We start from the raw sequence: 16,508 nt of genomic DNA, 5'->3' as shown, positions 1-16,508 counted from the left end.
AGCTTTTTAATTTGAATCCATCCCATTTATTGATTCTTGATTTTACTTCTTAGGCTTTAGGAGTCTTGTTAAGAAAGTCAGGTCCTAAGTTCATGAAGAAGATTTGGGACTAGTTTTTCCTCTATTAGGCACAGAGTCTCTAGTATAGTTATTTTAGGTTCTTGATCTGCTTTGAGTTGAGTTTTGGCAGGGTGAGAGATAGGGATTTAATTTCATTTTGCTACATATGAATTTCCAAGTTTGTCAGCACCATTTGTTGAATACGCTATCTTTTCTCCAATGAATGTTTTTGGCACCTTTTTCTAGTATGAGATAACTGTATTTATGTGTTTGTCTCTGTGTCCACTATTCTGTACCATTGATCTACAAGCCTATTTTGGTGCCAATACCATGCCATTTTTGTTACTATTGCTCTGGAGTATAGTTTAAGGTCCACTATTGTGATGCTCCTGCTTCACTTTTCTTGCAAAGGATTACTTTGGCTATTCTGGGTCTCTTATTTTTTCAAATAAATTTCATGATTGCTTTTTCTATTTTATGAAGAATGTCATTGGGATTTTAATAGGAATTGCATTATATCTGTATAATGTTTTTGGAAGTATGGCTATTTTGACAATATTGATTCTGCCTATCTGGGAGCATGGGAAAGTTTAAGAGATATTAAGTGATTGATACAAATAAATTTCCTGAGGGTACTGGGTATTTAAATAGAAGGGTTTTATCATATTGTACTGTATAAATTAGTTCAATTATTATACATTAATCCCAAAACTTAAATGTTGAGATGGAAATGTTAACTATTATGATTTTATCATTACATATTGTACACATGTATCAAATTATTACTCTGTACCACATAAATATGTACAATTAAAATAATAAAAACATACACAACTAATTAAACAATATTTTAGTTCTTCTCTTTCTTGTTAGCTGACAGTAATTCCTTAGAAGTGAATTATACCTGGTATATGCACAATGAATACATGCACAAGGAAGTAAGGTGGGGAGGAAGAATGAAGAAAGAGGGAGCCAGGCAAGCATAATTAGAAGCCTCAACTAATCAGATTCCATTTCATTCTCTCTGCATATGAGCTTCAGAAGTCATGCAAAATAAAACTATTATTGATCTAATAAAATATGTAAATATTATACTACAATATAATATGTATTTATGTATTTCAAGTTTACACTAGATTAAATTGGAAATTACTTAGCATTTGGCCTTCTGATACTCCAGTAAAAAGCAGACTAAACAGCATCATAGAAATTCTTTAAAATTTTGAACTACTAGATTGAACAAACTAGATAGCAACTAATGCCCCCGGAGAGTTTTTTCATAATATGCATTAGCCACTGAAAATGGCCTTGTTTTCATCATTGTCTTCCACAATCAAAATCAGTTATTATTTAATGCCTAAAATTTATATGTCAATCTTTAAAAAAATATCAGAACACTTTCATGGACAATCTCCCAAGATGGCCACTATGAAAACATAACCTGTTTATTTATTAGCAAGTTTGATTCTTCAGAACCCTATTTGTTCAGAACAGAAATAATTCATTTGAAACTGCTATACCATATGAAATGGAAAAGGCCATAGAGTCATTCATAATTCTTCATTAGTCAGTGACTATTTCCTTCAGCTTGTTGTAAAATGTCAAAGCTATATGGAAGTGAAATTGTACCTTTGCTTCCTCTCTTACAATCTGAATAATGTTAAAAACAATGGCATAATTTAATGAAGCTATATTATATAAGTACCTACTGTAAGGTTGTCTGGTCAAATTAAAGAATACCAACATAAGAAAAAAACTTCCAAGTGACATAAGTATTTGAACTTTAAAAACTGTGAATTCCAAAATATACAGAAGAAAAAGGATAGGAAGAATTTAGTATGTTAAAAGTTATTAGTGTATGTAAATCTGTGTAATGAACTGTAAGGTTTCACCAATTCCAACAATATTTAGTCTGTCTTTTAAAAGTGAATGCAATAAAATTCTAAAATAAGAAAAATACAGGGGCATATGTGGGCTGTAGTCATTTATTCAGACTTGGACATTTTGAATTATAGTAGAATACAACTTGCTTTCAATTATAAGTGCTCCATACTGGCTGAATATTCCCCATCTGAAATACTTGGGACCAGAAGTGTGTCAAGTTTTGGAGACTTATTTATAAATAATTTTTTTTAAATTTTGGAATATTGGTTGAACATGCAAAATCTGAAAATCTAAAAACAAAATGCCCTAAAATCCAAAACTTATTAAAGTATCAAATCTATTTTTGGATTTTTAAGGATGCTCAATTTGTACTAAAACATAAGATTAATAAAATTTGTATAATTCTTAAAGCCAAGACAATAAATGATATGTATAACTCAAGGACTTTAAAAAATGTTTTCTCTGCTATTATCAGTTTTTATTTGTTTTTCATTTATTGTATATTCAAATAATAAAGAATATGGAATTATATGAAATGATATGGAATAAGTGCAAAGCCAAAAAGAGAAGTGTTTTTTCCTGAGGAGGAATTAATATTTATTATGAAGCTGAATTAAATATTAGGCTTCAAAGTAATATTATACCCCAGTCTAAATATTAATTGAATATCTCAATAAATTAAATAGTGGAACTGACAGATTTTCCAATTAAAGTTACTCAGAACGTAACTTAAATGATGTAGCTGCTACTTAGAAAACTGTAAAAGAGCCATGAGACATCTAATGAAAGGAAATCAAAGTGTTTAGAAACACCAGTCTCCATAAGAATGATATACTTTCTTTGTTATATATTTTCACTTTAGTATTCACTAATTAGTATTTGTCTTTTAGTTTTATATATAATGTTATAATATATTGTTAACCCAAGAAACTTAACATAATAAAATTTTAAATGTCTTCATTTTTGAAAATCAAAAATAAGCAATCTAAATTGTCAAGGAAAAAACACTGTTTGGTTATTAACTGCCAATTAAAATTAACAGTTTTTTTGAAATGAAAAAGCTGATTCAAAAAATCATTTGAAAACATTTAAAGTGAAAAGAAATTTCCCCTAAAAGAAGTTAAGCTTCCTTAGAATTAATTGTCCACTTTATAAATTATTAATTCTTAATAATATTATTGATGCTTGTATATTAATGTTAATAAGTTGTATATTAATAATGTTATAAAATTAAAAATAACCCAAATGCAATTTAAGGAAAATATACAATAGAATAAAAATCCATCTTTGCTCTAATTAATGTTTGAATGGCAAGGAGCAATGAGCATGGATTTCACAATTTCCATTTGTAAATAATTCACCTGGTTAGCAATCTGCCGAGCGAGGACATCCATCCTTGATCCTGATTCTGATATCATTTTAGCTGCATATATCACCTCAGTTGTATGTTTTAGTGGGCCTTTGCCTCTGAAAATAAAAGAATGCATGTTAGTTTGAGTGCTTCATAAAACAATGGATCTATATTTATATTGATAGATAAACATCTATATTTGCATATATAAAATATTTGCATCCTGGTGTATTGGCAATTAGTTTTACATACTTTGGTCTTGGGTAGGTACCAATCAGACTAAAGTCTTACATGAATTTTTTTCTAAAAAAAATAAAAGCTTTATTGTGTTAAGATTCAGAAAATGCTACAGAGAAGATGGATTTCATTGCATCTTCATTTCCAGGTGTTTATTATAGTAAATAGCAGCTTAGAGATGCTCTTGGAAATCTCTGAGATGCCTAAAGACAAAGGTATTTTCCTGATTCTAGCAACGAAAATTATACTTTGGATATTATATACATGTATACATTTAAAACTGCATTTGATCAACAAGGTTACTTTTAATTTTTACATTTTAATCCGTAATTTTACAGTTTTTTCAGTTATTGGTATTAGGTTTTTATCATATTATCTTTTCTCCATATTACTTCAAACACAGAAAGGCCAAGCCTGACAAATGCATAACCTGGGACATTTAACACAGGAGCATAAATCAAATTCTTCCCCCAGTTGGCCCTGCAGTTGTCCTTCCAGCTTTAAAGAGAAGATATCCTAAGCCTTACCTAAGTAAATCCACTTACTGTAGCATCACTTCAAAGGAAAATGCTGATAGCATTGCTGCAATGAGTGGAAATTTTCTCCCAGACAAAAATGAATTTAGGCCTGAGAACAATTCAACAGAAGTACTTAAAAAGAGGTACCCTCTGTTCATCTTAAATAATGATCCAGCCTTATTTTGAAGAAATATGTTATAAAATTAGCTGTCACATAGTTGCCCACCCATGTACACAGTTTGTGCTAGTCAAGAGAACCATCCAGGTGGCCCAGTTGTCTTTATAAGATTTTGACATGTATTTGATCTTGTTTTGCCTACCTCACAGTTTTGTCATTTTAATACCACGCTGTGAGCATTAAAAAAAAAGGCAGGGGGTTGGAATTGAATTTTAAACAATATAATAGGGAGTCTAACTTCAGAGTGCCCCAGAAAGTCAATGGTACCTGTAAAGAACACCATTTATGTATTCTTCCTTACATGTTTTGTTTTGGTTTGGTTTTTGGTTTTTGTTCAGGGGCACTTAACAATTGAGCCACATCTCTAGCCCTTTCTTTGTATTTTATTTAGAGACAGGTTCTCACTGAGTTGCTTAGGGCCTTGCTAAGTTGCTGAGGCTGGTTTTAATCTCACAGTCCTCCTGCCTCAACTTCCTGAGCCCCTGGGATTACAGGCATATGCTACTGTGCAAGGCACATGGGATATTGTTGTCTCTGTCTAATCTTCTTTAATCAAGTCTCTTGCTTTTAATCAATCTCTTCTTTCTAAAGTATAAGAAAAAATAAATATATCATAGTAGTTGAGTAAATCTGGATTCATATTATCTTGAACTGTTTCCCAAAACAGACTACTTCCTACTATGTATAAATCAAGAAAGATCAATAACTCCTCTGTGCCTCAGTTTCTTCAGTGATAACAGTAGCACCGACCACATATGGACATTCTAAGGACTATATGAGTATATTTCTATACAGTGCTCTGAATGTTGTTGCTTTAAACAAAGCAAGCATTCATATATATAAGTTACAGCTATTCTTACTTGAAGACAATTTTGGTTCAAAATGCCCTGGAATACAAGCTGGATTGTTTTCAGGATTTTGCAGGCAGGGAAAGAAGGAAAAAGGGCACTTACTACATTTTTGGAGCAACTTTCTATTTGTTTCTTCAGTGATTGACCATTTTGATATGAGAGCAGCATTTCTGCTGAGGAAAATCGGTACTGGCTTTGGCAAATTACTGTGAAAGGACAGTCAGATACCTTCATATCTAGATCATTTTACTTGGATCTCCACTCTTCAAAGATGTGAGGTGTGTGCAACTAGACTGGAAGATGAAAATGAGATTTTTTTTTGTTCTATTTCCTCTTCCCAGAAAAAAAGATGAACGGTTATCAGAATTAATGAAGCTGTTGCGTCCAATTAAAACTACTTTTCTCCCTATTTCCTAACCTCCTTGTTGTTACTACATGGCCTCTCAAAGATTTGCTTTCTGGTTTTCTGTTATTTTTCCCTAGCAGAGAATGGGACCCTGGAAGAACAGTTCTTTTAAGCAATGGTCTCAATGCTTTAGGGGAAGGAGGGATAATAAGGAAGGTGGAAGAGAACAATAAACTGGTCAGAATTAGAAAAAGATTTTATGAATTCAAAATACAGTGGAGTTACAAGAGAAGGGGAGTGAAAATAATCTTTGTCTATGTGTTATTTACACCTTGGACTGACACCTAATGTTAAATCTGACCTATCTGTTATTAAAGGAATATCTTTGTTCACTAAGAAGGGTGGAGCTATGTAGTGATAAAAGAGGAGATTCATAAAGCTAAGTGGTCAGAGAATTCTACACCTGAAAACCTGAACTCTCAAAAGCTTGTGTCAGAAAGGTCCCCTTCCATTACGTTTGTATCCTTTCTGTGGTGCCTCTCAAAGATATTACAGACAAGTTTCCTTGTGAAAATAGAAGAGTGTATGTAACACAATGAGAATCTGGCCTTAGAGATGGTTATCATCACACTTCTCTGAATCTGCTGACATAGGTTGCTTTGAAATTAAAAAAAAAAAGTCAACATTAATCATTACGATATTGGAGTTGCTCTTATCAAATTTACTTTACGCGTCAGGGAGGACTAGAAGTTATGTACAGGGTTATGTTCAAGAAAGGCATTGCATTTCATTATTTCTATGCATCTCTGGAGAAAGTTAGACTTAAATAAAGCTGTCTAAGCTCCCAAAAGGCAATGCATCAATTTTCAAGGTCTTAAACAATGGATAAAGGTTGTTACTAAGGAGAGCAGCTAAAGCTCTCTCGTAGCTTGCACCATAGACAAAGACTTAGATCTAAGGAATGCAGCTAATGTACCCTTTCCCTCAAAATAATATATTTCCTGTATAAAAACACTATGCTGATAAAAGAAAAATCACCTCTAACTTTAAACACGAATCTTGTTATGAGCCCACTATCATAAAAATAACGATAAGGGTTAGAAATTAAAAGCAATGATCATACACTATGACAGACCACAATCATTCCCTTTCCCACATTTTTAATTAAATGTATTGCTTGGCAAGCTTCCTACTGAGTGCCAAACAAAATCCACATTTTACAAATGATTCCATAGCATGCCAAGCTTCCAGAGGAAGCCATAATTACTGAAACTATGATAGATTTTTAACATTCTCTGCCTGAAATGTGCTGTGTAATGAAAGCTTTTTTAAATTGGGAAATACATTCAAAGGTTGTTTGCTGCCTTCATTTTCATAATAGGGTCCTAGGATTTCTTGTCAACAAACTGTGCCTTAAATCATGGAGTTGGATCCTACAGAGAAAGATGCCCAGAGGAGTAAGGAGGGAGATTGAAATATTTGAAAATATTTAAAGAAACCAGAGGCCAGAAATTTTAATGAACTGAGGTTATAAAATAATAATCTATCTCCTAAAAAGGAGGGTAGACGGAGGTCTGAGGTGGAGGGCTGGCCCAGTGACAACTGTATTAGGTGATGCATGTTTATTTAGCCAGGCCTCACTGCATACATATTGCACAACATCCTGTGGCATACAGTAAATGTATACAATTTTACCTGTGCTAATTTAAAACTAAAAAGTAATTTAAAAAATTAAGAGTTAGAAGGTGTAATGGAAGCCCTACAATAATTCAAAGATGGAGACACCATGGGTATTTCAATTAGGTGAGTGAAAGGGACATCTCTGAAATATAATATCTTGGTTTAACATAAACCTGTTGGCCATTTCTGACATGTCCATCTTTGACTCTCTTCCCATTTCTGGCATTCGATTTCTCCCTTCTTTCTTTTGACTAAGCACAAGCAATTAGAAGATGGTGCAGATGACCAATTAACTGGGGTTCAGATTTAAGAACCAAAAAACACCAAATGGTTTCATATATTTATTTTGTCTTTTTGGCAACAGAGGATAAACAAAATGATTTGGTAACTTCTGCTACTGATTGAAAACGAAACAGAAAGCTCAATTATATTGTTTGCATTTTGTTTCTCTTAAATCTTTGATAACAATATTATTCTCCTTTTTAACCAAAAATTTTTACCGTAATCTTCACCTCACCAGGCCTATCTTAATCTTCTTTTCCTTTGGTGCTTATATTTATTTTGAATAAGTCCCATGTTATCACAGTTCACTTAATAGATTAAAACAATGACGCTGTACATTTTCTGCTATAATACTATTTAACACATATATCATTTTCTACATGCTAGTTTCCATTCACACACTATCAGTATAATCCCCCTCTGAATTTAGAATTGTTATTATCTTTAGTTTGCAGATGAGGAAACTGAGGAGAAGTTAAACATATCTTGACCAAGTCAGGCAGCTTATAAGTATTGGAGATGGGACTTGAACTTAGGCAGTTTGGCCTGAGGATCTGCTTTTAAAAGCTGTGCTATACTGCCTCCCATAAAACACACTAAATTAAAATTAAAATACCAGAAGTTCTGTTTAGCCATTGATGAGTGTTACCATTTATTCAATAGAGAGAAAAGATGAAGGTTAGATTCTGGCACTGGTTAACAGGGAGATCCACCAACAGTGACTTGCTCACACCCAGAAACCTCAAGGAATACTGCCTAAATCTGTGTCCCAGATAAATGAGAAAAAATATCCTATATGGTATAGACTTGGCAGGTTCATGGCAAATGGTTAAAGGGCTACAGAAGCCTACGGCCTAGAGTTTCTTGAGATAGTATTGCTTTCTTTTTTTTACCCTAATTACCTTTCCTTCTTCTTCCCACATCCTAAACATTACCTTCTCCAACTTAGACATCACATGTGCCACGCTAGAAGGGAAACTGCGTTTCAATGTTTATTTATGATGTATCAAATGAATTTTTTATTGGAAAGTCCTAACTTTAGACATAGTTTTGTTTTGTTTTGCTTGCTTATTTATAGCATTCAAATTGATGCTTCAACAGAATAAAATGAATAGGAACTTGGGACATACATTTAATTTGCATTCTAGTAATTTTACTTATTAGCAAATTAGTCTTAAGTAAATAATGACTTTTGTTGGTCTGAGCTTGTTCTCTCTCCATTAAAATAATGATTGTCATATTTTTCATATGGTAAGGAACATAAAATCAAATGTATTACAAAATATTTGTCATATAGTAGTTGCTTATCATATGCAAATTTTTCTTTCCTTTCTCCATTTACAAATAAGGATATCTTATAAAAATTACCCTTTGATCTTTTTATTTAAATATTATAGTACTTGCCAGATATCAACTGAATTCACTTCATTACGTTCTTTTTTATATCTGCTGACAATATTGTTCTGTATAGCCTTGTCTATAACATCCTTTCACCAAGAAAAAATAACATAAAATATATACCCACATAAACTGTGTGTGTGTGTGTCTGTGGTATTGTTATTGTTGTTCAAGGCTATTGTTTAACTTTTTATACAGTTTATTTCCACTTAGTGATGGATCTCTATGGTAGTGTAACTTCCCAGGATTAATGATTTAGTTCTATAAGGGAACCACCAGAATTCCCTTACTTGTAATTCTGTGTTAGATAAAAAACAAAAAAAAATGAAATTATCATGAAAACCACTCAAATGATGAGATGAAGAGAGATACCACACTCAAACAAGGACACAATGTTTCTCTACTATTCAGACATAAAACTTGAATTAGGCAACTTTCTCCCTCTAATGTTACTTTCCCTTTAAAGTGTCATTCTCAAGTTTTGAAGACTCTATAAAAGTCCTTGGTAAATCAGCTAGTGAATAATCAGCTAACAATCATCTGGAGTAATTAGAATCCTAAGGAACCTTTGGGATTCAAGTCTCAAAATGATGTTGCTCCATGAGAGAGTAAAAATATGTCTGAAAAAATTATGCATATATTATACAATTATAGATATATTTGTCATTTCTTCTTTTCTTGTTCTATATTATTCAGAACATCAAAATATGTATAAGAACATCAAAATGTCTTAGTGGCCTCAAACAGTCAAGTTGATTTTTCTCTCAAATCATAGTGAAGGTGGCTTGTGGGGTAGTAAGCTATGTACCACACAGTTGTTCAAGGACCCCAGTGCTGGCCGCTAAAGATCCAGGACTCTCCTCTGCAGGGAACCATTGTAGCCAGGCATCCAACACCTAAAAAGAATGAGACTAGAGGATCTCACAGTAGGCTTTAGGGACAGGATGAGAATTGGTACATAGCACTCACATCCACTTTCCAGAATACAGTCAAGGACTCATGTAGCTGCAGAGAAGGCTTGGAAATGTGTCAAAATTGGGCCCAGGAAGGAGAAGGGTTTCATGAACTCATGTCATATTCCCAGGGGTGTTGATATCCAATACAGTATATTTTCCATTTCAGCAAAAAGGGGTTGTGAAATTTTGGATGTCACAAAGTAGAGTGGAAATTTGGGAAAGAACCATGGTCCTTCACCAATACAATTGAAATTATAAGACAGATACTCTGCCTGGGCACAAGGCCAATTCTATTTCTTATTTTGAAATTGTCACAATATAGAGACCATTATTAACAACAAAAATTACAAAGGTTCTGCTTTGTGCATGATAGTGAAAGTCTGTCTTATTCATCATTGTATTTGTTTATGAAACAAGGATGAGACTTATTTTAGAGAAATTTTAGAAATCTGTCTAGGAGAATACTTAGATAGAGTTACTATTGTTATTGCTGCTGATGTTAATGTTATGATTATGTGGTAATGGTTTTGTGTTTGTGTGTATGTATGGATAGGGAGTAGGGATTCTCTACCTCATATCTATGAACTAGTTTTCCAATAAGGTGTAAGCCATAAATCTTTTCTTCTGTTCTTTTTTTTTTTTTTTTTGCAGGGGGTCAGGTTACCAGGGATTGAACTCAGGGTCACTCCATCACCGAGCCACATCCCAGTCCTATTTTGTATTTTATTTAAAGATAGGATCTCACTGAGTTGCTTAGCGCCTCGCTTTTGCTGAGGCTGGCTTTCAACTTGTGATCCTCCTTCCTCAACCTCCTAAGAGCTGGAATTATAGGTGAACACTAGTGTGCCTGGCCTGTTCTTCAACTTTTAGATTCTCCAAATTCCTCTTAACCTCTTATTATAATTATCAAATCCACGGCAGACGACAAAATCCAGAGAAGGAAAACACCTACAGTAGGAAACAAGTAGGATTAGAATAAAGAATTTCTTTATCAAAGTTTGCTTGTTTTTAATTTGGAGGCAAAATAGAGGTCAACAAGACGGATATTTTGTCTTTTGTAAAACCCACTATTTCAGTTCTTCCTAACTAAAGATTTTACCATTTTCTGTTAATTTTGTACTGAAAATATACATAATAACAGGTTTTGTCCTATTATTTTCCTCTTCCAGAAACTGTTATGATTAACTGTCTCACTCCACTCAGTTCTCACACCCCACCCTGCTGCAGAGTGGTGCAGTGTTTTTGCAGTGTGCACATTTAGGAGTTGGCATTCATGTCCTGGAACTTCTATCATTGTGCATATATCATCTTGTGCTGCCTTGCATGCTCACTCTGTGCCTGATGTTTACTCTTTTCATCCTAATAACCAGGAAATAGAATCTTAGAAGTTCAAAATTCCTTATTTTTTTCCAAGGTATAGAAATACAGGTTAGTTTAAGTTGAATAACAAAGAGTTTAAGTCAGTACATTTGGAGCCAATTAAAAATAAATTACAGGGTCTTAGTATCATCATAGGGTTTTCAGTGGTCATCTTAAAGCATTAAAATTCAATCGATACCTCTAAATCAGTGGATTATTTCATATGTTGCAATGGAACAATCCTCTCTCTCTCTCTCTTTTTTCTCCCCCCCCTCACACACACACACACACCTAGAGATCCCCAGCCACTGTTTTGAATGAAGTCCTATTAAAGCATCCTTCATTGCTACTCAAACTAATCTCAAGGGGCATTGAAAAACAAACAAGAAAAACAAACAAACAAACCAAAAACCTCTTCTTTATCTTCTTTGGTTGAATTTCTCTTATCAATGATCTCACATTTATCTTTTTCTTCCATTCTACTTGGGTCTATAAGTAAATACATCTGGGAATTATTATCCCCAATGAACTTTTAGTTCATTGAGAAATGTAATCTAGTGATGGGGACCTGGGATTGACCATATGTAGTTTAATAGAATGAACAATGAAGCCATTAATGGTATTGTGACCCTTAACACTGGTGAAAACTGTGGCTTCTAAGCAGAACTTCTTTCCTAATGCCAGTCTATTTTTTGAATGATTAATAAGTTATTTTACTACCATATCTAAAGGTCATAGCCATATAAGAAAAATTACCACTCTCCTCTCCTCTTCCAATGCTGAGAAAAATCACACATAGATCTAAAGAGAAAATTGGAATTGGTAGCTTTCTGCATCCCAATTCTTATAGCTTCCTCTACAACCTACAACAGGTATCATTCTTGTATCAGTTATTCTTATCCGTCTTCCCATTGTAAGACTTATGTTTTTGTTTCTATCCAAAATAACCTGTAATGCAATACAGGCGTATTTACTGCAACTTAAGTTTCATGTGTATAATGGAGTCATATTAAGTTAGGAAACTGTGTGGTCAGAATGGAGCAATTTTTAAAAATTCCCCAATAGGTATCCAATCATAACTGTAGCCCATTTTCATTTCCATACAAATTTTTTTAAGGTGTGGCTTTTTAATTATTTTTTTAAATTGATTTTATTTCTTTAAATACATGACAGCAGAATGCATTACAATTCTTATTACACATATAGAGCACAAGTTTTCATATCTTTGTATATAAAATATGCTCACGCCAATTCATGTCTTTATACATGTACTTTTTTTTCATTACAATTCTTATTACACATATATACCACAATTTTTTATTCTCTAATTACACATATATACCACAATTTTTTATATCTCTGTATATAAAATAGGTTGACACCCAATTTGTGTTTTTATACATGTACTTTGGATAATGATGTCCATCACATTCCACATACTTGCTAATCACCTGCCTCCTCCTTTTCCCTCCCTCCCCTCTTCCCTATCTAGAATTCATCTATTTCTCCCATAGTTTCCCTCCCTACCCTAATATGAGTCAGCCTCTTCATATCAGAGAAAACATTGGGCAATTGTTTTTTTTTGTTTTGGGGCAGGGGATTGCCTGATTTCACTTAGCATTATCTTCTTCAATGCCATCCATTTACCTGCAAATGCCATGATTTTATTCTCTTATGTTGCTGAGTAAAATTCCATTATGTATATATACCAATTATTTTTTATCTATTCATCCACTGGGGGCATCTAGGTTGGCTCCACAGTTTAGGTATTGTGAATTGTGCTGCTATAAACATTGATGTTGCTGTGTCCCTGTAGTATGCTGTTTTTAAGTCCTTTGGGTATAGTCCGAGAAGAGGGATAGCTGGGTCAAATGATGGTTCCATTCCCAGATTTCCAAGGAATCACCATACCGCTTTCCATATTGGCTGCACCAATTTGCAGTCCTACCAGCAATGTATGAGTGTATCTTTTTCCCCATATCCTCACCAACACTTATTGTTGTTTGTCTTCATAATAGCTGCCATTCTGACTGGAGTGAGATGATCTTACAGTAGTTTTGATTTGCATTTCTCTGATTGCAAGAGATGATAAGCATTTTTTCATATATTTGTTGATTGATTGTATATCCATCCAAATTTTGAAGTAGTTAATCTAATAGATTGGATCCACAAACTTCCTATCAGAGGAAGGGGCAGTGCTTTGTTGGCGATAAATATTGGGGGACTGCCCTCCCAAGTGGGCCTTCTTGCTAGATTCCCTTTTGGGGAACACTCTTCTACAGTTTTTCCATGCCGACCTACTTCCGAGCATGTGTTTGATTTATCCTGGAACCTTGGTATTTCTAACACTATAATTCTTGTAATTAATTTGTTATTGCTACTGTAACAAATCTCTAACAACTTAGTGGCTTAAAACAACACAAATTTATTGTTTTACCATTCTGTACACCATAAATCCAAAATAAATTTCACTAGGCTAAAGTTGCAGCATCAGCAAGACTTGCTCCAGGAAATTTTAATTACAGAATCTGCTCATTTGCCTTTTTTTTTTTTTTTTTCAAGCATCTAGTGGCTGCCTGCTTTCCTTAGCTTGTGATTTCTTCTTCCATCTTCAAAGCATGTCACCACTATTGTGCTTCTGTCATCTCACTGGTGGCCTGTTTTTTGTTCTCCTACTCCCTCTTGTGAAGACCCTTGCTGTATTGAAGACATCCAGATAATTCAGAATAATCTCTTCAGTCTCAAAATCCTTAACATAATCTCATCTGCAAAGTCCCTTATTCCATATAACACTCACAGGTTGGAGGAGGAGATGGATGACTTGGGGATCATTATTCACCCTGCTACAGTTCCCCCAAATCACTACCAAGATGCCAGAGTTGCCTCCTATGAGAAAGCTATTGGTTCCATGAATTTAGATCAAATCAGCTAGAACAAATGGACAGTACTATAGAATTTGCTTCTCCAATCGCTGTTCTTTCTTTATTTCCTTTTTTTTAAACATGACCAATATCATTCCAATTGCCAGTGAAAAGTTCCAGTTCTTGGTTCTTAATTGTTTGCTAGCTATATGCTCCTTTACTTATAATTCATACTCAAGGGGGTAACCTAGGAAATATGGAGAACTGTGGAAATCAGAGTTGCCTGGGGAGAAACTATGTGTGTTTGGTGTTTTTCCTCTTTCTACCATTTATATCATACTTTAAATTTAACCTGCCTTTCTGCTCTCCCGGTGCTACACATTAAGCACACTTGGACTGAAAGTACTTTGTACCCTGAGATGTGACAAGAAGAAGGGAGGAATCTTATTCTGGGGGAAATGGAGAAAATTTTTAGGTTTTATTTATTGGAAACCAGGGATTGAACCCACTAAGGTACATCCCCAGCCCTTTTTAAAAATATTTTAAGACAGAGCCTTGCTACATTGCTGAGGCTGGTTTTGAACTTGTGATCCTCCTGCCTCAGCCTCTTGAGTTGCTGGGATTACAGACCTGTGCCACTGTACCCAGCTTCAGGTGATGATTATATGTACTCATTTCCTCTTTGAGATCCACATAATTTGAAAACTCTAGAATTTGTTTTCATAAGACAATAAGAAGCTATACATACTCATTTCATATTTGAAAGGGTTACTTAGGGACAACATTATTGTTAAAAATCACAAGTTCTTGGTTATAAATTTGTGAAATATGATATAAACTTCTCAGTAATGACGTTCCAGGTTCATATGAGTACAGTGAAAATTGACAAGAAGGTCATTTTTATCTTCCCTCATACATGCAAAAGTTGTTCCTGTTATGACCTCTTCCTACATCTCCCCAAGAGATTGTAAGTCATTATTCATCCACACCTTTTCAAGCCATAATGGAAAATCTGTACTCAGCATCAACATTTGAAAACATGTCTTTTCTTACCCTCTACACATTACTTCTCTGAGTGTGTACATTAATCAAAGCCAGTGTACTGTAAATACAATCACACTCTCTGACTGTGGGAGTCCTTCTTTTTCCTGTTGGTAGTGGCCTCAGCATTAATCATGTGCACAATCTCTTACAGAGCCTGGGCATTTTTTCCAGCTTCCCCTTAAACCACTGTGATATACTGGCTGTCCTTGCTCCTTTAATATCTGACCAAATTTTAGGGTGTTTAAGTCAGTTTTTGTGCTGCTGTGATTAAAAGACCCAGCCAGAACAATTGTAGAGAAGGAAAAGTTTATTTGAGGGCTCAAGGTTTAAGAGGTCTTAGTCCACAGAAGGCCAACCCCGCTCCTCAGGCTCGAGGTGAGGCCAAACATCATGGTGGGAGAATGTGGTAGAGGGACCCAGCTCATATGATGATCAGGCATCAGAGAGTGAGAGAGGTCCCCACTCATCAGATATAAATATATAACTCAAAGCCATGCTCCAATTCCCACCTCCTCCATTCATACCCTACCACTTCAGTCACCACCCAGTTAATCCCTATTAGGGGATCAATTCACTGATTGGGCTGAGGCTCTTACAACCCAATCATTACTCCTCTGAACCTTCTTGCATTGTTTCACACGTGAGCTTTTGTGGGATACCTCATATCGAAATCATAACATAGGGGTTCAGAAGATAGTCATTTTACATTTAGAAAAATAATATAATTTGGTTATTATTATTTAGCATTTGACCATGCCAAAGCCTACCAACTCACTTCTTACCCTGCTCATGATTCAATGTTATCCTAAGATCCAGATGAAGAAACAGAGGTGAAAAGAACACTACCTTCATCAAGACCATTCATAGTTAATGGACTGGGTATAGGACTATTCAGTGATCTGACTTGCCCCCAGTTGCAGGCCTTCTTGTTTCTGAGATGACAAGAATCCACCAGCTGATCTTTGGTATGCCCTCCTTTCCCTAGTCCAGTCAGTACAATGACAGTTTATTAAATTCTAGGACACTATAAAGTCTAATAATCTCAATTTTCAGCTTGGAAGTAACTTAAAACATACTGTTTTATGCATCTAGTTTTCACATTAATGTGTGACTACTGCTGCTCTCAATCAATTCACATATTTTATTATCATATTATGAAGTTAACCAAAGTCAATTTCTAAAGGGCAGGAATTTAAAATTTGAAATATTCAGCTTTCATTGAAACACACATATTACTACTACTAATACTACTATTACTACTACTGTGATGGATGACAAAACCAAAGTTCACTGTAAAATAAAATTATAAAAACATTATAATGGTAAACCTATGCCTGGGGAAAGGGTTAATTCTCCTTCCCTTTGTCAGCCTTTCTTCAAGAAACCTAATTAACCTTAGGTCCCTCCCTACCTTTTGGGTTGTGAATAAGTCTCTCTAAGAGTCTGACTACTCCCTTTTGAAATGTAAACACCCCTATGCCAGGCTTTTAGAGTTAGAGATTT

General features: G+C 34.4%; 1 protein-coding gene across 5 annotated transcripts in view; it reads right to left on the bottom strand.

Moving 5' to 3' along the window:
• Positions 1 to 16,508, bottom strand: part of Ctnna3 (catenin alpha 3) — a 1,666,222-nt gene that overhangs the window by 69,749 nt on the left and 1,579,965 nt on the right. For all 5 annotated transcript variants that reach the window (XM_048810157.1, XM_048810163.1, XM_048810171.1 and 2 more), the window contains one exon: positions 3,306 to 3,411. In XM_048810157.1, the coding sequence (XP_048666114.1) occupies positions 3,306 to 3,411 (106 nt within the window). The remainder of the gene's footprint in view (positions 1 to 3,305; positions 3,412 to 16,508) is intronic.

Source organism: Marmota marmota, unplaced genomic scaffold (genome assembly GCF_001458135.2).
Source record: "Marmota marmota marmota unplaced genomic scaffold, marMar, whole genome shotgun sequence".
Lineage (NCBI taxonomy): Eukaryota > Metazoa > Chordata > Mammalia > Rodentia > Sciuridae > Marmota > Marmota marmota.
The sequence above is the reverse complement of the archived record's forward strand: the minus strand, read 5'-3'. Positions and strand labels throughout refer to the sequence as shown.